Source organism: Neoarius graeffei, chromosome 8 (assembly GCF_027579695.1).
Source record: "Neoarius graeffei isolate fNeoGra1 chromosome 8, fNeoGra1.pri, whole genome shotgun sequence".
NCBI lineage: Eukaryota > Metazoa > Chordata > Actinopteri > Siluriformes > Ariidae > Neoarius > Neoarius graeffei.
Window position 1 is genome coordinate 7,436,123 of NC_083576.1, and position 22,140 is coordinate 7,458,262.

Here is a 22,140-nt window from a genome sequence, read left to right on the forward strand (position 1 = left end):
GGGAGGAGTGGAGAGGAGCAGTGGCCAGGTGACTAATAATAGTGGAATGTAGGGTTCTAACTGGTATGTGGGGGTGGATCAGTCTCTGAAGGTATGCTGGATCTGACCCCTTAACTGTCTGGTAAACTAGCACCAGCCTTTTAAATTTGATGCAAGCTGCAACAGGCAGCCAGTGAAGGGCAGCGAGCTTAGCGGTGGCATGGGAAGGACAATGGAGGTTGTAAACCAGGTGGGCTGCAGGGGTCTGATGGCAGATGCTGGGAGGCCACCGAGGAGGGAGTTGCAGTAGTCCAAATTGGAGAGGATCAGTGCTTGGACCAGGAGCTGAGTAGAGTAGGTGGTGAGGAAGGGGATGATCCTTTGAATGTTGTAAAGGTAGAATCTACACATCCTTGTCTCTGCATCAATGTTTGCTGAGGAGGATAGTTTGTTGTCAAACCCCATCCCTAGGTTCTTTGTGCTGGGTGAAGGTGACATAGAGATATCCCCCAGAAAGATGATGAAGTCTAGGGGTGGAGAGGATGGAGCAGGAATATAGATCACTTCTGTCTTGCCTGACTTGAGCTTCAGGTGAAGGTTAGCCATCCAGCTCTGGATGTAATGCAGACAATTTATTATTTATCTTAATTTTATATCATCACTTCCAACCTTACCAGTACATTTGATTGTATATATTTATTGTGTATCTTATATTTTCTATATATATTTTAAATATTGATGTACAGTACCTATATTGTTTAAACTACTTAATTTACTTATTATTTTATGGGCATCTGTGGGCTGTTTCTAAACGACATCTCACTGTACTTGTATGGTGACAATAAAGTACTACTACTACTACTACAAGCAGAGAAGCGATCTGAGACCTGTGTGTCAGAAGGAAGAAAAGAAAGAAATAAATGAGTGTCATCAATATAGCAGTGTTTGGATAGACCATGAGAAGAGATAATCAGGCCAAGAGAGTGGAACTGAGCATCTCCATTGCTGTAGTTTTGGAAGTGAAATGTTCTCCCATTCTTGCCTGATATACAATTTCAGTTACTCAACAGTTCAGGGTCTCCTTTGTCATATTTTGTTCTTCATAATGCACTAAATGTGTTCAAGGGGAGACAGGTTTGGACTGCAAACAAGCCAGTTTAGAACCTAGACTCTTTTACTCTTGATTTTATATATCATTACATTTGCATCCAATTGTGTATTGGTATCCCTATAAGCAAACATACATGTACATCTCCAAGACATCTATGCAATACATGCCAACATACCTGGAAGATGTATCGAAAAGAGCATTTGTTCATATGGAAGATGTTTCTGAATCAACAATTTTGAATGTCTCTGGTTTAACAACAACGCCTTGATATTTCAGTAAAAAAAAAAAAAAGTTCATTCTGCTTGCACATGCAAATCTTCCAGATGTACATAATTTGTTCTGACAGGGATATTAATACATGTCTGGATACCGATATCACTATATTCTATTCTATTCTATTCTATTCTATTCTATTCTCATGTGTAGCAGTTTGATAGGTATGAGTGGAGCACAGAGGATGGCAGGACAGAGATCAGGTTGATACACTGTTTTATTGTCACACTTTTCAGTCTAACAACTATGGCTTAAAGTTTACAGACATACTGTACACACACTCGGCGTCTGGTTCCGGGAAGAGCCCCTCTGCTCTCCATACCTGTCAACCCTCCCGTTTTTCCCGGGAAATCCCTTATTTTGACTTATTTCCCGCTGTCTTCCCGTTTTTTTATTTTCCCGAAAATATCCCGTATTTTCACATTATATAAAAGTCGGTAGGTCCAGAATTCATGACGCGCCTCTGACAGGAGTTTACAGCAGGAAGTCGGGCCATGAATTCACGTCCCCGCCCTCTCCAGTACAGCAGGTGGCAGTCTAGTAATTACACATGGATTTTAATTGCATGTCTGTGAAGAAGACTGTCAGAACCATAGCGCTAGTCTGACCCATAGATTTACATAGAAGACTAGATTCCTCACCGCGTATTCCAGAACGTCCGCACAGGGCGGCCATCTTACCACAGACAAGGGGTATGAAGACTTATGCAAGCCCAGCCCAGCCCAGCACTCACATTATGATTTACAGGAAATCAAAGTACTGACTTTGATGACAAGATGGTGTGTGTCTGTTTTAATTGTAGATGTTTATATCAGTATGTTTAGTTTTATTTTAACTGCACATTGGAGCCTAGTCAAATGAAATTTCAATCTTCTGTGCTAACATATATTGACTTTGACATGATAATCAGCTTTGAATGTTCTTTTTGTAAATGTAAAGATATCTTTTTATCCTTGGAAGTATAACCACGTGATTAATTAAATGCTTTTTTTGTCACAAACTACCATGAGTCGCTGTCACTGTTTTATACTATTACTTACTATTACTTTCGGAAAGTTCGACTTTCCAAAATTTTCCCTTATTTTGAGTTAAAATCTGGGAAATATCCCTTTTTTTCAAACCTCAAAGTTGACAGGTATGTTGCTCTCGCTCTCCCTCCTTAAATAGGGCACGGTCACTGGGAAGACACACACAAACATAGGTTAATTGCCGTCAGGTGTAGTGATTCTGCAACTTACCTTCCCTGACTCTGCCCTCCGGTCGCAGACCGGTGCTTGACCACGCCCCCGCTGCCACATACCCCCACCACCCGACTCAGGCCGGGCAGCCGTCCGGCCCGCAGCCGACCCCCCCCCCTTGACGGGAGAGGAAGTCCGCCACGACCATCTGCGCCCCCGGCCTGTGGACCACCTTAAAATTGAAGGGTTGGAGTGCCAGATACCAATGGGTGATCCACGCGTTGGCATCTTTCATGCGGTGGAGCCACTGGAGGGGCACGTGGTCCAAACAGAGGGTGAAAGGGCGCCCCAGCAGGTAGTAACGGAGGGCGAGGACCGCCAACTTGATCGCCAGACACTCCTTTTCAATGGTGCTGTAGCGCCCCTCACGCACTGACAGCTTCCTACTGATGTAGAGGATGGGGCGGTCCTCCCCCTCCACCTCCTGGGACAAAACTGCTCCCACCCCTCTGTCTGACGCATTGGTCTGCAACACAAAGGGGAGAGAAAAGTCAGGGGAGTGTAAAAGTGGCCCCCCACACAGTGCAGCCTTTACCTCGGAAAAAGCCCGCTGGCATTGCTCCGTCCACTGGACTGGATCTGGGGCCCCCTTTTTAGTGAGATCAGTCAGCAGGCTGGTGACGTCCGAATAATTAGGTACAAACCTATGGTAATAGCCAGCCAGCCCCAGGAACTGTCTCACCCCCTTTTTGGTCTTGGGCCTCGGGCAGGTCGCAATCGCTGCCGTCTTATTAATTTGGGGATGCACCTGCCAGTTGCCCAAGTGGAAGCCCAGATACCGTACTTCCACCCGCCCAATCGCACACTTCTTTGGGTTGGCTGTGAGCCCCGCTCGCCTCAGCGACCTAAGGATGGCCCTCAGATGTTCAAGGTGCCTCAGCCAGTCATTACTATAGATGATGATATTGTCTAGATAAGTGGCCGCATAAGTGGCGTGGGGGCGGAGGACTCTGTCCATCAGCCGCTGAAACATAGAGGGCGCCCCAAACAGCCCAAACGGAAGGGTGACGAATTGGTGTAAACCAAACGGTGTGGAAAAGGCAGTTTTTTCTTGGGATAGGGGAGTCAAGGGGATCTGCCAATATCCCTTCATCAAATCTAGTGTCGAATAAAAGCAAGCAGTGCTGAGTCGATCGAGCAACTCATCAATACGAGGCATTGGGTACACATCGAATTTAGACACCGCGTTGACTTTTCTGTAGTCCACACAGAACAGGACCAACCCATCGGCCTTGGGTACCAAGACCACCGGGCTGCTCCAGTCACTGTGGTACTCCTCGACGATGCCCATTTCGAGCATGGTCTCAAGTTCTTCCCGAACCACCTCTTTTTTGTGTTTGGGTAGTCTGTAAGGGTGGCTACGCACTACTACCCCCGGGGGCGTCTCTATGTGGTGCTCTATGAGGTTAGTGCGACCAGGCAGGGGCGAGAACACATCTGAAAACTCGGTCTGCAACTGGGCAACCTCCATGAGTTTGGTCGGGGAGAGGTGGTCTCCACAGGGGACCGGAGGGGTACGTGATGTCAATGCCCCTTTTTGAACCTCCGGCCCCAGCTCCGCTTTCTCCGGAACCACCGACACCAACGCCACGGGGACCTCCTCCTTCTAGAGTTTAAGCAGATTGAGGTGGTAAATTTGTAGCGCCCCACCCCTGTCCGTTTGCCTCACCTCGTAGTCGACGTCCCTGTGTGACCTCAAAGGGTCCTTGCGACTTGGCAATCAATTTGGAGCTTGAAGTGGGCAACAGTAGGAGTACTTTATCTCCCTGTGTGAACTCCCTAAGGTGCGTACCCTTGTTGTACAGGCGGGCTTGCTGTTCCTGGGCCTGCCGCAAATTCTCCTGGGTTAGGTGGGTGAGCGTGTGGAGTTTTGCACGCAGGTCAATAACATATTGAATTTCGTTCTTGCTTTGTGAAGGTCCCTCCTCCCAATTTTCCCGCAGCACGTCTAGGATGCCACGCGGCTTACGCCCATATAATAATTAGAACGGGGAGAGCCCCGTGGAGGCTTGGGGAACCTCTCGCACTGAGAACAACAAGGGCTCGAGCCACTTATCCCAATTACGTGTGTCCTCAGTTACAAATTTTTTAATGATATTTTTGAGGGTGCGATTGATCCGTTCCACTAAACCGTCCGTTTGTGGGTGATACACACTGGTGTGGATCAGCTTAATCCCCAATAACCCATACAGTTCACGCAGTGTCCGTGACATAAATGTAGTGCCTTGATCAGTCAGAATCTCTTTCGGGATTCCGACTCGGGAGATGACGCGGAAGAGTGCCTCTGCAATATTGCGTGCTGAGATATTGCGCAGAGGCACTGCTTCTGGGTATCATGTTGCATAGTCCACCAGAACTAATATAAAGCGGTACCCCCATGCTGATCGATCTAATGGCCCGACGAGATCCATCCCAATTCTCTCACACGGGGTCTCGATCAATGGAAGAGGGGGCAAAGGCACTTTTGGAATGGCTGCTGGATTTACTAACTGGCATTCACGGCATGCCGTACACCACCTACGAACATCGCCGCGAATCCCTGGCCAATAGAATCGGGCCATTATTCGGGCTAGTGTCTTATCCTGCCCTAAGTGTCCAGCCATGGGATTAAAGTGAGCCGCCTGGAATACCAATTCCCAGCTGCTCTTCGGAATTAAAAGCTGTGTGACTCGCTTTTTAGTTTGAGTGTCCTGCGTCACTCGGTATAACCTATCCTTCATAATCACGAAGTAGGGGAAGGGCGGGGTGGCGTTTGGCTGGAGCGTTTGACCATCGATTACTCTCACTTGGTCAAACGCATGTTGCAGAGTCTCGTCTCGCGATTGCTCTAATGGGAAATCTGCAAGGGATTCCCCGAGAGAGAGGAGGGGCCGGCGGCTCCTCACTCTGACGCGGAGATGACATAGACGGCTCTGTGACAGCTGCTCCCACCAAAGCGACCCCGGGACCTCCCCCCGTTAAATGGCAGGACCCACTCTTGACTAAGTGCGTCATTAAATCCCGAAATCCCGGCCAATCAGTCCCCAAAATTAAAGAGTGGGTAAGGCGAGGATTAACCGCCGCCTTCACTATAACTTTTTCCCCTCTGAAAATAATGTGGACCGACACCAAAGGGTAGCTGTGAATGTCCCCGTGCACAAACAACACCTTCACCCCCTGTGCTCCCCCCAATGCCTCGTTTTGTACCAGGCTTTGGTGAATTGAGGTCTGATTACAGCCAGAATCCACCAACGCCTGATATGTATCCCCTTGGATACTCACCGGTATGTGATACGCTCCGGCCCGATCGAGGGTGGCCTCTGGCGCATCGGGGATCTGATCCACCGTGCCCACTTCCATCGCCGTGCACTGCTGTTGGAGGTGGCCCGGCTCCCCGCAGCACCAGCAAACCGGCCCGGGCTTTCCCTCTGCACCGGTGTTCTGGGGCTCACTCACCTGAGGGGGGGGAGAGACAGACACAGAAGGGAGAAACGGGAGGGCATCACGGGTGCGGCGGGCCGGCTGGGGTGGTGCCGGCCCCCGCCTCCACGGTGGGGGAATGGGGCGAGGAGGGGACACAGGAGGAGGGGGAGAGAGAGAGAGAGAAGAGGAGAGAAGAGAAGATGCCGTCTGCTGTCCTGACACTGGGACAGCCACCAAATGGTCCTCCGCCAGCTTGACTGCCTGATCCAGCGACGCCGGGTGGTGGCACTGGACCCACTCCGTGGTTCCTGCTGGCAAGCGAGCGATGAATTGTTCCAGCATCACCTGGTCGATGATTCCCTCGGCATCGCGGTTGTCGGCCCTCATCCATCGCCAGCAGGCGTCCCGGAGCTGCTGGCCAAACTCAAACGGCCGGCCGACTTCCTCCAAGCGCAACGTGCGGAAGCGCTGGCGCTGCTGTTCTGGGGTGCGCCCCACGCGCTGGAGGACGGCCCGGTGGAGGTCCGCGTAGGCCAGCTGGCAGTCGACAGGGAGCTGTAGCGTGGCCAGCTGTGCCTCTCCCATTAGCAGGGGGAGGAGGCGCGTCGCGCGCTGCTCCATCAGCCACCCCGAGGCTTCTGCGACTTGCTCGAAGAGCATGATGAACGCCTCAGGGTCGTCCTGCGGGCCCATCTTGGTGATGGTGAGGGGAGACGGGCCCGCGGTAGGAGCGCTGGTGGACCCTGCCAACGCGAGGAGGTGCCGGAATGCCTCTCGGTCTTCTTGCTGGGGCAGCACCAGGGCCTGGAAGCGTCGCTCTTGTTCCTTTCAGAGGGTGACGAGCACCTGGTGTTGGCTTTGCTGGGCCGTGGCGAGGGCGTGGACCAGGTCAGCGAACGGGGAGGACTCCATGGGGCTGATCGGCTGGTGCTCCACTTTGTCCCGGGTTTCGGCACCACTGTAGCAGTTCGATAGGTATGAGTGGAGCACAGAGGATGGCAGGACAGAGATCAGGTTCAGGTCAATAAAGTCCCACACCAGCAGACTGACAAACAGCTTCTTCCCATGGGCCATCAGGACTGCCAACAACAATGGACACATACACACACACTCTCTCACAAACGGACTCACATAAACACCTCCACCCCAACAACCAACAAATCTACCTCCGCTTTTTGTTTAAGCACTTTATATTTATTGCTTTTTATCTGCAAATTGCACATTTTATGTCTCAATTTTGAGAGACTATAATTAACTCCCTGATGTTTTTATTGTATATTCTGTGTCTCTTATATACATTTTATTTTCTGGTGTATGGTGGCTCTGTGGGAGCACCCTCAATTTCGTTGTATCTCCCGGTACAATGACAATAAAGATTATTCTAGGTTGATACACTGTTTTATTGTCACACTTTTCAGTCTAACAACTATGGTTTAAAGTTTACAGACACACACACACTCGGCATCTGGTTCCGGGAAGAGCCCCTCTGCTCTTGCTCTCCCTCCTTAAATAGGGCACAGTCACTGGGAAGACACACACAAACACAGGTTAATTGCCGTCAGGTGTAGTGATTCTGCCACTTACCTTACCTGACTCCGCCCTCCTGTTGCAGACCGGCGCTTGACCATGACCCCGCTGCCACATCATGTTTGGATAGCTTCTTTGTCTATCGGCACACATGGAATTGATGTCTTGGAGATCTATGTCTGCTTATATTTGATGCAATATATTTTTGTGTTTTGTTATTCATTTCTAGAGAAAGATTGTCAAACAAGGTGGAAGCGCATGAGGGACAGGTACAGAAAGGAGAAGAGATTAGAGTTTGAAATAAAAAGGTTCATGTCTGTTTTGAGTTTCCTTGAGACATTCATGAAAGACAGGGAATCAAGTGGAAACATGAGACAGGAATGTTATGTAAGATTGCATTTGATGTCAGTTCTGTTACCAGCATCTAACCCTTCTTAAGAGGAGAATTTATGCTTCCAGTCTCAATGTTTTAAGTCAAATTTGCACCTGAACAATCCATGTCAGGTGGCACGGTGGTGGAGTGGTTAGCACTATCGCCTCACAGCAAGAAGGTCCTGGGTTCGTGGCTGGTGGGCCTTTCTGTGTGAAATTTGCATGTTCTCCCTGTGCCTGCATGGGTTCCTCGGGGTGCTCTGGTTTCCCCCACAGTCCAAAGACATGCAGGGTAGGCTCTAACTTGACCGTGAATGTGAGTGTGAATGGTTGTTTGTCTCTATATGTTACCCCTGAGATGACCTGGTGACTTTCCAGGGTATACCCTGGATCTCACCCATAATCAGCTGGAATAGGCTCTAGCTTGTCTGCGACCCTGTACAGGATAAGTGGCTACAGATAATGGATCGATGGATGGCATTCCATGTCTCCAACCAATGTCTTTTTTTTTCAGTTTCCCACAAGTAGCTCAACCCCAAGCAGTTCAATCAAAAGCAGTACATGATGACTGTAACCTCGTAACCCCCAGCCCCCAATGACTCACTCTCAAGGTTCTACAGTCATTCAGTCAGCAGCAACAAGTCAGCCTGCAATTACCATGATTTCCCAACTGCATCCTCAACCCCAAGGCCCAATGGCCAGAAAAGCAGCAAAAAGAAAGGTGATGTTTAGGTTATTCATCAGTGACATGCTCACTGATAAATTTTCTGATGAAGTGCCTTATATACTGCATTTAATGTAAATGAGTGTGTATGTCTGTGCTTGGGAGAAGCAATGGCCTAATGGTGAAATAAGCAGCTTCGGGATCAAAAGGTGGCTGGTCCAATTCCTTGGACCAGCAAGAATGGTTGAAGTGGCCTTGAGCAAGTCACCTAGCCCCCGACTGCTCTGGGTATGTTCCTCTGGATAAGAGCATCTGCTAAATGCCATTGATGTAATGCTTGCCTTGTTAACAAATAGTTTTCTTGATACACATTGTTATGTAGATGGACAGTGAGGTATTGTTGAGGCTCATTGTTGTTATCATTCATGCCAAGCTGTGCTGCCATGTAACTTCACCAGCAGCAGAGGAGAAGTCACTGGAATACTTCTCCCTCACAGCAAGTGTCACTGAAGAATAATTGTTAGCTCCTGCCATGGAAAGCTCTGGAGGGCAATAACTTTGGTGTCAGCCCCTTGAAGAGGCCAGTAGTCTGGTTGATCTGCCTTTTCCCATTGAATGTAGTTGTGGAGGGTAACTGTAGCCTTCACCATTCTCTCTATATTTTGAGCACACATGGCAATCACACGGTGCTACGCTCTCCACTGAGCTACAAAGATATTGAAAGCATTCCGTACAATCTACCTGACTCAGGACAAGTAATAGTTGAACACTCGCTGTGGTGCTGTTAGCTGACATTTTGGAAATAGACAAAGGAGGTCTTACTACAATGCAAAGGCCTCATCCCCAACAAAATCAAGTGGGACAGCCTGCCTGTAGATTCTTTCCAAAATGACAGAAGGTGAGTGGGCCTCTGGCACTGTTTCTCCCTGAGGCACCTACATCCACCAACCTGAACTGGATTCTTGCATCAACAACAACAAGTAGGATGATGGAGAAGGTGCCTTTGTAGTTGAAAAGCAAGGACCTGGATGAGGTAGAAGCCTGGATTACAAAGTGCTTGCTGTCAATTTCACCTACGCAGTTGGGGAAGTTCCACCTATGCTGGAAGTCGACAACAATCTCCCTCCACTCACTCCTTTTAGGGACAGGCATAGAGTCTTCTATTAAACAGTCCCAAATCACCTGGGCAACACTGGGCACTATACTTCACATCTTTGAAGGAATGGCAACATTGCAAAGTTGTAAATACTTTACCACCCATTTTTTTATGTGTTACAATAATCAAAATTGGAAAAAAGTATGTATTATGAAAAAAAAATCATGAGGTACAACATCAGATGATGTGCTGTTGTATAGTTTTGAGTGCAATACAGTCCAATACTTATTTACAAATAATTGTTTTCAGTTTTAATTTCAATTTCAACATACTGTTTCAACTTTTTTTTTAATTTGGGTTTGTAATATTCTCAACAGACTAAAACACAAACACCATTTCAAAAATTGTCATCCACCTCATTTCCTGCTTTTTTTTATGCCAGTTTTGAAGAGTTGAATTCAGTCGATGTCACACACAGGGTTCTTCTGCTGCTAGCTCATTCGTCAAGACCATATGTGGAACATTCTGTGATGTCAGAGTTTCACACCATAAATCTCTGGCACAAAGTGAGATGTGCTCAGTTTGACCATCTGACAGTGGAGCAAGAGGAGACATGCTGTACACAGAGCTCACACTGAAGGTGCTGATGATGATGTGGATTATAATAGTGCTTTTTTATAAAATTGGTAAGTGTCCGTGGTTTTGATTGTTTCTAATCAAAGGCACTGAGTGCAATATTGATAATCTCTGTGTATTTAAAGAAGAATAAAGTTTGTTCTTTAATTCCTAACAGCAGATTCTGCACAGACAAATGATATCAGTCAGCCGAACTCAATGTTCACTGCTGATGTTGGTGATAACGTGACTCTACACTGCTTTAAACTGCTAGAACATGACACCAGAGTAATTGTTTGGTACAAGCAAAAAGTAGGACAGGAGCCTCGTGTAATTGTCACAGTTCATCACCAACCCAATTTTGAAGATGAGTTCAAGTCACCAAGATTCAGCATCGAGAAAGAAGAAACAAGATTCCATTTAAAAATAGCAAATGTGGAAAAATCAGATGAAGCCATGTATTACTGTGGACTGAGAGATTTTTTAACAATGTTTGGAAATGGAACATTTTTATTAGTGAAAGGTAAGAAGTTACTTTAATACGTTTGTAAGTAGTTTAATGTTTCCTTTCCTTAAAAATGAACTTGATGATTAACAAATGGAATCACTGATTCTCAAGTTGTCAAGTGCTCACTTTTGACATAATAATCTATTTCAATTCTATATAATTTTCAATTGCCATCTTGTTATTTTATCTTAATTATTTGAATTAAAAAAAAAAAATCAAAATGTCATTATTTTTAACATGTAATCCATAATGGTTATGGGGGTTATTTTGATTGTTTGAATTTAATGCTTCGGTACTATCTATGAAAAAAAAAATCTTTAATGAAATTATTATATACAGGTACTTTCCACCCCTCCTTGAACTGCCACCTTATTGTGGTGGAGGGGTTTGTGTGCTTGAATGATCCTAGGAGCTATGTTGTCGGGGGCATTATGCCCCTGTCAGGGTTTCCCAAGGCAGACAGGTCCTAGGTGACAGGCCAGACTAAGAGCAGTTCACCAAAACCCCTATGGAGAAAAATCCGAGGACCGTGACGTCGCCCGGGATGACGCAGCCGGGGCCCCACCCTGGAGCCAGGCCCGGGGTTGGGGCTCGTATGCGAGCGCTTGGTGGCCGGGCCTTTGCCCATGGGGCCCGGCCGGGCTCAGCCCGAAGAGGTGACGTGGGCCCGACCTCCTGTGGGTTCACCACCCACAGAGGTAGCAGTAGGGGACTGGTGCAATGTGGATTGGGTGGCAGTCGAAGGCAGGGGCCTCGACGACCTGATCCCCGGACACAGCGGCTGGCTGTTGGGACATGGAATGTCACTTCGCTGGGGGGGAAAGAGCCTGAGCTTGTGCGGGAGGTTGAGAGGTACCGGCTAGAGATAGTCGGGCTCACCTCCACGCACAGCTTGGGCTCTGGAACCCAGCTCCTCGAGAGGGGCTGGACTCTCCACTTCTCTGGAGTCGCCCGTGGTGAGCGGCGGCGGGCTGGTGTGGGCTTGCTTATAGCTCCCCAGCTCAGCCGCCATGTGTTGGAGTTTACCCCAGTGAACGAGAGGGTCGCCTCGCTGCGCCTTCGGATTGGGGAGAGGGCTCTTGCTGTTGTTTGTGCCTATGGCCCAAATAGCAGTATAGAGTATCCGGCCTTCTTGGAGTCCCTGGGAGAGGTACTGAGGAGTGCTCAGACTGGGGACTCCATTGTGTTACTGGGGGACTTCAATGCTCACGTGGGAGATGACAGTGACACCTGGAGGGGCGTGGTTGGGAGGAACGGCCTCCCCGATCTGAACCCGAGTGGTGTTTTGTTATTGGACTTCTGTGCTAGTCACGGTTTGTCCATAACGAACACCATGTTCGAGCATAGGGGTGTCCATAAGTGCACGTGGCACCAGGACACCTTAGGTCGGAGGTCAATGATAGACTTTGTAGTCGTTTCATCTGATCTCCGGCCCTATGTCTTGGACACTCGGGTGAAGAGAGGGGCTGAGCTGTCAACTGATCACCACCTGGTGGTGAGTTGGATCCGCTGGCGGAGGAGGAAGCTGGACAGACCTGGCAGGCCCAAACGTATGGTGAGGGTCTGCTGGGAACGTCTGGCCGAGCACTCTGTCGGGGAGGTCTTTAACTCCCACCTCCGGGAGAGCTTTTCCCAGCTTCCGAGGGAGGCGGGGGACATTGAGTCTGAGTGGACCATGTTCTCTACCTCCATTGTGGACGCAGCTGTTCGGAGCTGTGGCCGCAAGGTCTCCGGTGCCTGTCGTGGCGGCAATCCCCGAACCCGGTGGTGGACACCAGAAGTAAGGGATGCCGTCAAGCTGAAGAAGGAGTCCTATCGGGCCATGTTAACCTCCAGGACTCCCGAGGCAGCTGACGGGTATCGGCAGGCCAGGCGTGCTGCAGCTCGGGCAGTTGCGGAGGCAAAAACTCGGAACTGGGAGGAGTTCGGGGAGGCCATGGAGAAGGACTATCGGTCGGCCTCGAAGAAATTCTGGCAAACCGTCCGGCGCCTCAGGAGGGGGAAGCAGTACTCTGCCAACACTGTTTACAGTGCGGGTGGGGAGCTGTTGACCTCGACTGGGGACATTGTCGGGCGGTGGAAGGAATACTTTGAGGATCTCCTCAATCCCACCGTCATGTCTTCCACTGAGGAGACTGAGGCTGATGACTCAGAGGTGGACTCGTCCATTACCCAAGCCGAAGTCACTGAGGTGGTTTGCAAGCTCCTCGGTGGCAAGGCACCGGGGGTGGATGAGATCCGCCCTGAGTATCTCAAGTCTCTGGATGTTGTGGGGCTGTCTTGGTTGACACGCCTCTGCAACATCGCGTGGCGGTCAGGGACAGTGCCTCTGGAGTGGCAGACTGGGGTGGTGGTCCCTCTTTTTAAGAAAGGGGACCGGAGAGTGTGCCCCAATTATAGGGGAATCACACTTCTCAGCCTCCCAGGGAAGGTTTACTCCAGGGTACTGGAGAGGAGAATTCGACCAATAGTCGAACCTCGGATCCAGGAGGAACAATGCGGTTTTCGTCCTGGTCGCGGAACACTGGACCAGCTCTATACCCTTCATAGGGTGCTCGAGGGTTCATGGGAGTTTGCCCAACCAGTCCACATGTGCTTTGTGGATCTGGAGAAGGCATTCGACCGTGTCCCCCGTAGTATTCTGTGGGGGGTGCTTCGGGAGTATGGGGTTCGGGGCTCTTTGCTAAGGGCTGTCCGGTCCCTGTACGAACGGAGCAGGAGTCTGGTTCGCATTGCCGGCAGTAAGTCAGACCTGTTCCCAGTGCATGTTGGACTCCGGCAGGGCTGCCCTTTGTCACCGGTTCTGTTCATAATTTTTATGGACAGAATTTCTAGGCGCAGCCAGGGGCCAGAAGGAATCCTGTTTGGGAACCACAGGATTTCATCTCTGCTTTTTGCGGATGATGTTGTCCTGTTGGCTTCTTCAAACCAGGACCTTCAGCATGCACTGGGGCGGTTTGCAGTCGAGTGTGAAGCGGCTGGGATGAGAATCAGCACCTCCAAGTCCGAGGCCATGGTTCTCGACCGGAAAAGGGTGGCTTGCCCTCTCCAGGTTGGTGGAGAAGTTCTGCCTCAAGTGGAGGAGTTTAAGTATCTCGGGATCTTGTTCACGAGTGAGGGAAGGATGGAGCGTGAGATCGACAGGCGGATCGGTGCAGCCTCCGCAGTGATGCGGTCGCTTTACCGGTCCGTTGTGGTGAAGAAGGAGCTGAGCCAAAAGGCGAAGCTCTCAATTTACCGGTCGATCTACGTTCCGACTCTCACCTATGGTCATGAGCTTTGGGTAATGACCGAAAGGACAAGATCGCGGATACAAGCGGCCGAAATGAGTTTCCTTCGCAGGGTGGCTGGGCGCTCCCTTAGAGATAGGGTGAGAAGCACAGTCACTCGGGAGGAGCTCGGAGTAGAGCCGCTGCTGCTCCACATCGAGAGGAATCAGCTGAGGTGGCTCGGGCATCTTTTTCGGATGCCTCCTGGACGCCTCCCTGGGGAGGTGTTCCAGGCATGTCCCCCCGGGAGGAGGCCCCGGGGAAGACCCAGGACACGCTGGAGGGACTATGTCTCTCGGCTGGCCTGGGAACGCCTCGGTGTTCTTCCCGAGGAGCTGGCCGAGGTGTCTGGGGAAAGGGAAGTTTGGGCTTCCCTGCTTAGACTGCTGCCTCCGCGACCCGGTCCCGGATAAAGCGGAAGAAGACGAGACGAGACGAGGTACTTTCCAGCAAAACACAAAATTTCTAATGCTGGAATGGATCTGATCAGTGCATTTACTCTATTTTATTATAGATAGGAAACTTCCAGTTAATTAAAGGTTGCAGTATCAAGCAATATTTGTAGGAGAGAAATTGTATGTTGATGCATTGACATAATCCAATTTGTATGAAAACAAAAAATATGTATGGAAAAACTTATGTTTGATTGCTGTAATTAATTAAATGTAACATAAACATTACGCCCCAGCTCTCTCAAGTCTCATTTATGGAATATATTTATTATAAACGTCTAAATATGAACTGTCCATATCACCCTATCTCTATCACATTGAACAGGTGATGGAGATATAAAAGTGTCAGTGATCCAGAGCGGCGTGTTGGACTCGGTTCCTGCAGGAGCGTCAGTGACTCTGCAGTGCTCGGTTCTCTCTGAGAGCAGAGCAGCAGAACACCAAGTGCTCTGGTTCAGAGCTGCTTCACCACAATCCCATCCTCAAATCATTTACACTCATCACAACAGCAGCCGTCAGTGTGAGAGCGGCTCTTCTACACACACCTGTGTGTACGACTTCTCCAAGAACATCCTCAGCATCAGTGATACTGGAACTTACTACTGCGCTGTGGCTGTGTGTGGGAAGATCATTTTTGGGAATGGGACTCAAGTACAGTTGGGTAAGAACACATGTCATGTTTTAGTGATATGCCAGAGTGTATAGTAATTATTTGTCTATCTAATATCTGACTATGTACTTGTATCAGGCCGTCCGATAAGATTTAGCACAATGTTGTTTCATTCCAGATATTTCGTTTTTTACTAAAGCCTACATCTCAAACTATTATTCTCTTTCATTTTTAATTATTTGAAGAAATGAGTTTGTTTAGCATAGAAGTAAATAATGGGCCAATATTTAATCCTGTGATATTTCCTGTGTAGCAGAGAGATCTGCCGTGGATCCTGTAGTGATCTGTCTCGCTGGAGCTTTGGGAGTGTGTGTGGTTGTGATCTTTGCTTTGATCTTTATCATAACCTGTAAAGGAAGAAACAGAGGTAAATCTGCATTATGGCTCTTATTAAAAGTTATTGTATAATTCTAAAAAGAAAGATATACTATTTCCTTTATATACAATGAGTCACCAGTTTATTAGTTATTATATAGTTATCTCCAACAAATTGCCAATATATACTGTACACCACGTTCCAGTTTATTAAATGTACAGATCTGGTACAAAGTGGAGTTCCTGTTACCATCATCAGCCTCCTTTCGTCTGTGCAGACTATGGAATGCACTTAGTTCAGTTTGGGGTTAAAGGCTGTCCCACAGTTGGTGCAAGAAAAGCTAGGTGTTACTGTAGGTCTCTTCTCTGTGTCTGGAGTTTCTGTGCCCCCGGCCAGCTGCCTGATCTTTACCACTCCAATGTTTTCCCACTAATATCATGTCCTGAAGTGTTTTATTCATCTTATACTGCAGTAATTTGTAACAACTACATTTTTAATTAATTAAAAACATGTCTTACTTTTTATTCATTAATTATAGTTACATTTAATGCTGTGGAACATCCACAAAACAAGTTAGTTCCTGTTATCTAGCAGCGATAAACTGGTGTTGCATTTTCTTCTCCACAGTGAGATTAAAACACGGTTCTATGACAGACAAGACCCTCAATCAGGTAAATATTCAGGATATGTGAATACATACATGATGCTGTAAACAGACAAGCAGTTAGTGTAAAATTTTTGTATTAAAAGTCTAATAATCTCATATCCCTCCAGGACTGTGACACTGTGGAGCTGAATTACGCTGCCTTACATTTCAGTGAGAGGAGAGCCAAAAGAGGAAGAGGAAAGAAACAACAACCTCGAGATATTATATATACTGATGTACAACATTATTCTGTAACTTAGATTTGATCTCTGATCTCATTCAATGTCATTAATTCTGTTATCAGTTTTCATTTTGACTGTAGATATATGTTTTTGTTGATGATTAATGATTGTTCAGACTGAATTTACCGGTAGACTGAAAACTGAATGATCAAGAAGTTTCAAAATCACTAAAACACTGATTCTGTCTCAGAGTGACATGAGAAAGCATTTTTCCCCCTTTCTTCTGTTTGTGTGTAATTGTCACACTTAACTGTTTCATATTTCCAAAACAAATCTTCAAAGAAAGCATAATGCAACCTGAACAAACACAAAATACATTTTTGAATGATTGCATTTCCCAAAGAAAGAAAGCACAACTTTATTCATCACACACTTGTGAAGTTTCCTCTCTGCATTTAACCCACCTGAAGCACTGAACACACACGCACATGAGCAATGAACACACACACATACCCAGAGCAGTGGGCAGCCATGCTAACAGCACCCAGGGAGCAGATGGGAGTTAGGTGCCTCACTCAAGGGCACCTCAGCCCAAGGCCGTCCCATATTAACCTAACCTGCATGTCTTTGGATTGTGGTGGAAACCAGAGCACCTGGAGGAAACCCACACAGACATGGGGAGAACATGCAAACTCCACACAGAAAGGCCCTCACCGGCCACTGGGTTTGAACCCAGAACCTTCTTGCTGTGAGGCAACCGTGCTAACCACTATACCACCGTGCCACCCAAAGGAAAGGACTTATTCAACCCCTCCCCCATGTTTCCAAATCAACCAAATTTAATTAATAACTGGGTTCAGTTACACCACACACCTAGGCCAGTGCTGTTGAACCTACATATCAATTAAATTGAACATTTCCAAAAATATAAAGTTGACTAAAAGTATCAAAAAGCAGGACACTATGTTGCAATCAAAAGAAATTCCAGAAGAGATTTGAATGTTTTTTAAGCACAGTAGGTGGGAGGTGATTTTCACACACACGTTTATTGAGGCTTTTCAGCTTCATTTGCTCACTCTAGGACACACACACACACACACACACACACACACACACACACACACAGAGTCATTTTCTGGTCTAGGGAGCTCCCCTCCCTCTGCTCTCTCCCTCCTTTTCTATGTTCCACCATCACTGCAACAAACACACCCACCCACACACATTAATTGGCAACAGGTGTAATGACTTAGCCACTCACCTTCCTTGACCCCGCCCTCCATTCACAAACTGACGCTTGGCCACACCCCCACTGTCACATACCCCATCCACGTGACTCAGGCCAGAGAGCCATCTGGCTTGCAGTGGGCTCCCCCCCATCGAACAGGAAGTCCGCCACCACCATCTCCACCCCTGGCCTGTGGACCACCTCGAATTTTAATGGCTGGAAGGCGAGATACCAATGCGTGATCTGTGCATTGGCATCCTTCATGTGGTGGAGCCACTGAAGGGGTGTGTGGTCCAAACAGAGGGTGAAAGGGCACCCCAGCAGGCAGTATCGGATGGTGAGGACCACCCATTTGATGGCCAGATGTGACCTCGAAGGGCCCTTGCCACTTGGCAATTAATTTGGAGCTTGATGTGGGCAATAATACGAGTATCTTGTTTCCTGATGTGAACTCTCTAAGGCGCATGCCCCTGTCATACAGCCAGGCTTGACGTTCTTGTGTCTGCCGTAAATTCTCCTGGGTTAAGTGCGTGAGTGTGTGCAGTTTTGTGTGCAGTACGAGAAAGTAATGAATTTCATTTTTTCTCGGTAAAGGTCCCTCCTCCCAATTTTCTCATAGCGCGTCTAAAATGCCACATGGCTTATGCCTATGTAATAACTCAAATCGTGAAAATCCCATGGAGGCTTGCAGGACCTCTCATACTGCAAATAACAGGGGCTTGAACCATTTATACCAATTATGTGCTTCTTCCCTTACAAATTTCCAAATTAAGTTTTTGAGTGTCTGATTGAATCGGTACATGAAGCCATCCATTTGTGGGTGATAGACACTGGTGCAGATAGACTTAATTCCTAATAACCCATACAGTTTGTGCAGTGTACGTGACATAAATGAAGTGCCTTGGTCTGTCAGGATTCCCATCGGAATCCTGACCTGGGAGATAACACGGAAGAGTGCTTCCACAATACTGTGCTGAGATATTGCAGAGAGACACCGCTTCTGGATATTGCATTGCATAGTCCACCAGAAGTAAAATAAAATGATATCCCCATGTTGACCAATCTAATGGCCCAACAAGCTCCATACCAATTTTCTCAAAGGGCGTCTCGATTACAGGGAGAGGGCGCAAAAGCGCTTTTGGAGTGGCCACAGGATTTACTAATTGGCATTCGTGGCACGCCACACACCCCCAACAAACACCCCCACTAACCCTTGGCCAATAGAACAGGCCATAACTTGGGCTAGTGTTTTATCCTGCCCTAAGTGTCCGGCCATGGAGTTAAAGTGAGCCACATGGAACACGAGTTCCCTATGGTTCTTTGGGATTAAAAACTGGGTTATCTGTTCACTGGTCTGAGTGTCCTGCGTTACGAGATACAGCTTATCCTTAATAATAGCAAAATATGGGAAGAAGGGTGTCGCATTTGGCTGGAGAGTTTGACCATCAATTACTCTCACTTGGTCAAGCGCATGACAGAGTCTCATCTCACAACTGCTCTAATGGGAAATCCTTGAGGGAATCCCTGAGAGAGGGAGGAGGGGCAAGCTGCTCCTCACTCCTTGTATCGCCCTGACGCAGTGCTGACATAGACGGCTCTGTGTCAGCTTCCCCAGTGAATGCCACACTGGGATCTCCCCATGACGTACTATTGCAGGACCCACCTCCTACTATGTGTTCCATTAATCCTTTGAACCCCAGCCAATCAGTCCCCAGAATCAGCGAGTGGGTGACACGAGGATTAACCATGGTCTTTATTCTATGCTTTTCTCCCTGAAATACAATGTGGATGGACACTAATGGGTAGTTGTGAACATCCCTGTGCACACACAAAACCTTCACCATTTGCACTCTCCCCAATGCCTCACCTTGCACTGGGCTTTGGTGTATTGGTGGATTACAGCTGGAATCCACAAGTGCATGATATGTATCCCCTTGCATGCTTACTGGTATACGATATGCACTGGCCTGATTGGGGGTGGTCTCTGGCACATCAGGGATCCGGACCACTGCTCCCACCTCCATCATAGAGCATTAACTCTGGAGATGTCCTGGCTCCCTGCAGTGCCAGCACACCTGCCCAGGCTTCCCCTCTGCACTGATGTTATGGGCCTCACTCACCTGACGGGGAGAAGACACAGACATGGAAGGGGAAGGCAGAAGGACACCACGGGTGTAATGGGGGGAGCCGGTCCATGCCTCTACGGTGGGGAACATGGCAGGGAAGGGAAGAAGAGAGGGGGGAAGGAGAGAGAAAAAGAGAAGCGGTGACACATCTGCCTGCCATCAGAACCGCCACCAGCTGGCCCTCCACCAGTTTGATGGCTTGTTCCAGCAACACCGGGCAATGACACTGGACCCACCCTGCCATTCCTTCTGGAAGTCACGCAGTGAACTATTCCAGTGTCACCAGGTCTATGATTCTCTCAGCATCGCTGTTGTCTGCCCTCAGCCACTGCCGGCAGGTGTCCTGGAGCTGTTGGCCAAATGCGAACGGCCGGCCAACCTCCTCCAATTTCAGTGTCCAGAAGCACTGACAATGTTGTTCTGGGGAGCAGCCAAAATGCTGCAGGATGGCTCTCTTCAAGTCAACATATATGAGCCAGCTTTCAGCAGGGAGGTGCTGTGTGGCGAGCTGTGCCTCGCCAGTCAATAGTGGAAGTTGGCACACTGCGCGCTGCTCGACTGGCCACCCGCACGCTTCAGCCACTTGCTCAAAGAGTGCTAGGAAGGCTTCCAGATTGTCGTGTGGACCCTTCTCCATGAGGTTGATGTGGGGAGGGTCCTCTGCGGTGGAGGTCGAGGACCCCGCCAATGCAAGCAGGTGCCAGAATGCCTGGTGATCTTCCTGCTGGGCCAGCATCAAGGCTTCAATGCGTTGTTCTTAGTCCTTCTGGAGGGCTATCAGTGCTTGATGCTGGTTCTGCTGAGTGGTAGAGAGGGCATGGATGAGATCTTTGAATGGCAAGGACTCCATTGGGTGGTTCTCTTCTGTACTCCTGGGTTCCGGCACCACTGTAACACTTCCCTGATGTGGGTGGAGTACAGGGGCACAGCAGGCAGGAGCTGATATTCACACACACTTTTAATGAGGCTTTTCAGCTTCACTTGGTCATTCGAGTACACACACATGAACGCAGGTGTGCACACACACACACACACACACACACACACACACACACAGTTGTGTTCTGGTCCAGGGAGCTCCCTTCTCTCTGCTCTATTCCTCTTTTTCTATGTTCCACCATTACTGCAACAAACACACCCACACACACACATTAACTGACAACAGGTGTAATGACTTGGCCACTCACCTTCCATGATGCTGCCCTCCGTTCACAAACTGACATTCACCACTGTGATGCATCACCTCTACTCTTAACAAAATGCTGTAAATATTTGGGAACTGAGGAGACCATTACATTACATTACATTATAGGCATTTAGCAGACACTCATATCCAGAGTGATGTACAACCAGTGCAAAAGTCATGTACAAGAAGTGCTGAACTTCTAGACAAGAAAGTTCTCATACCAAATGACCAGTTGACAGAATAACACCTAGCATAATATTCTGCTGAAGTCACAGCAAGCAGCAAGCAGCCAAGGAGAACATGCTAACCATACAAATGAGCTGACAAAGTACAGCTAAATAGAGAAAAATAAAACTATCATGAAGTCATCATGCTCCATGGCCTGGGTTGGTCAAGACAGCTGAGACAGCTACATGATTACACAGTGGACAGGGAAGCAGGGAAGAGGTGCAGCCTGAAGAGATGGGTCTTTAGTTTGTGCTTGAAGGTGGTCAGGGAGTCAGATCTTAATTGGAAGGTCATTCCAACAATGGGGAACCAGGACAGACAGTAGTCTTGAGTGGGCTGGGCAGGTGCAGAGAGGAGCAGGGGCCAGGCAACCAGTAGTAGTGGAATGTATGGATCTAACTGGCATGTACGGTTGGATCAGTCTCTGAAGGTATTCTGGACCTGACCCCATGACTGTCTGGTAAGCAAGCACCAACCTTTTCAATTTGATAAGAGCTGCTACAGGCAGCCAGTGAAGAGCAGCGAGCAGAGGGTTAGCCATGGGAAGAACAAAGGGAGGTTGTAGACCAGGCGGGCTGCAGCATTCTTTATGAGCTGCAGGGGTCTGATAGCAGATGCTGGGAGGCTGACGAGGATGGAGTTGCAGTGGTCCAAGCTGGAGAGGATCAGTGCTTGGACCAGGAGCTGAGTAGAGTAGGTAGTAAGAAAGAGGAGGACACTTTGAATGTTGTAAGGGAAGAATCTACATATCCAGGTCACTGTAGCAAATGTTTGCTGAGGAGGATAGTTTGTTGTCAAACCCCTCCCCTAGGTTCTTTGTGCTGTGTGAAGATGACATAGAGATATCCCCGAGAGAGATGATAAAGTCTAGGGGTGGAGAGAATGGAGCGGGAATATAGATCACTTCTGTCTTGCCTGACATGAGCTTCAGGTGCAGGGTGGCCATCCAGCTCTGGATGTCATGCAGACAAGCAGAGATGCGAGCTGAGGCCTGTGTGTCAGAAGGAAGAAAAGAAAGAAAGAAACAAGTGATTGTCATTGTAGCACTTCCTGAT

At 48.3% G+C, this 22,140-nt stretch overlaps 1 protein-coding gene across 1 annotated transcript; it reads left to right on the forward strand.

Annotated features, from left to right (window-relative positions):
* Positions 1 to 10,265: 10,265 nt before the first annotated feature.
* Positions 10,266 to 16,398, forward strand: LOC132889995 (uncharacterized). The gene is made up of 6 exons (XM_060926796.1): positions 10,266 to 10,348; positions 10,456 to 10,800; positions 14,832 to 15,167; positions 15,433 to 15,543; positions 16,120 to 16,163; positions 16,267 to 16,398. Exons 1-6 carry the CDS (start codon positions 10,276 to 10,278, stop codon positions 16,396 to 16,398), a joined length of 1,041 nt encoding a protein of 346 aa, XP_060782779.1. The 5' UTR covers positions 10,266 to 10,275.
* The last annotated feature ends 5,742 nt before the right edge of the window (positions 16,399 to 22,140 follow it).

Bases quoted from the DNA above. Each gene is read 5' to 3' on its own strand.
- LOC132889995 (XM_060926796.1), top strand. From the start codon at position 10,276: ATGCTGTACACAGAGCTCACACTGAAGGTGCTGATGATGATGTGGATT. The intron at 15,168-15,432 runs GTAAGAACACAT...CCTGTGTAGCAG, and splicing joins TGGGACTCAAGTACAGTTGG to AGAGATCTGCCGTGGATCCT. The intron at 16,164-16,266 runs GTAAATATTCAG...ATATCCCTCCAG, and splicing joins CAGACAAGACCCTCAATCAG to GACTGTGACACTGTGGAGCT.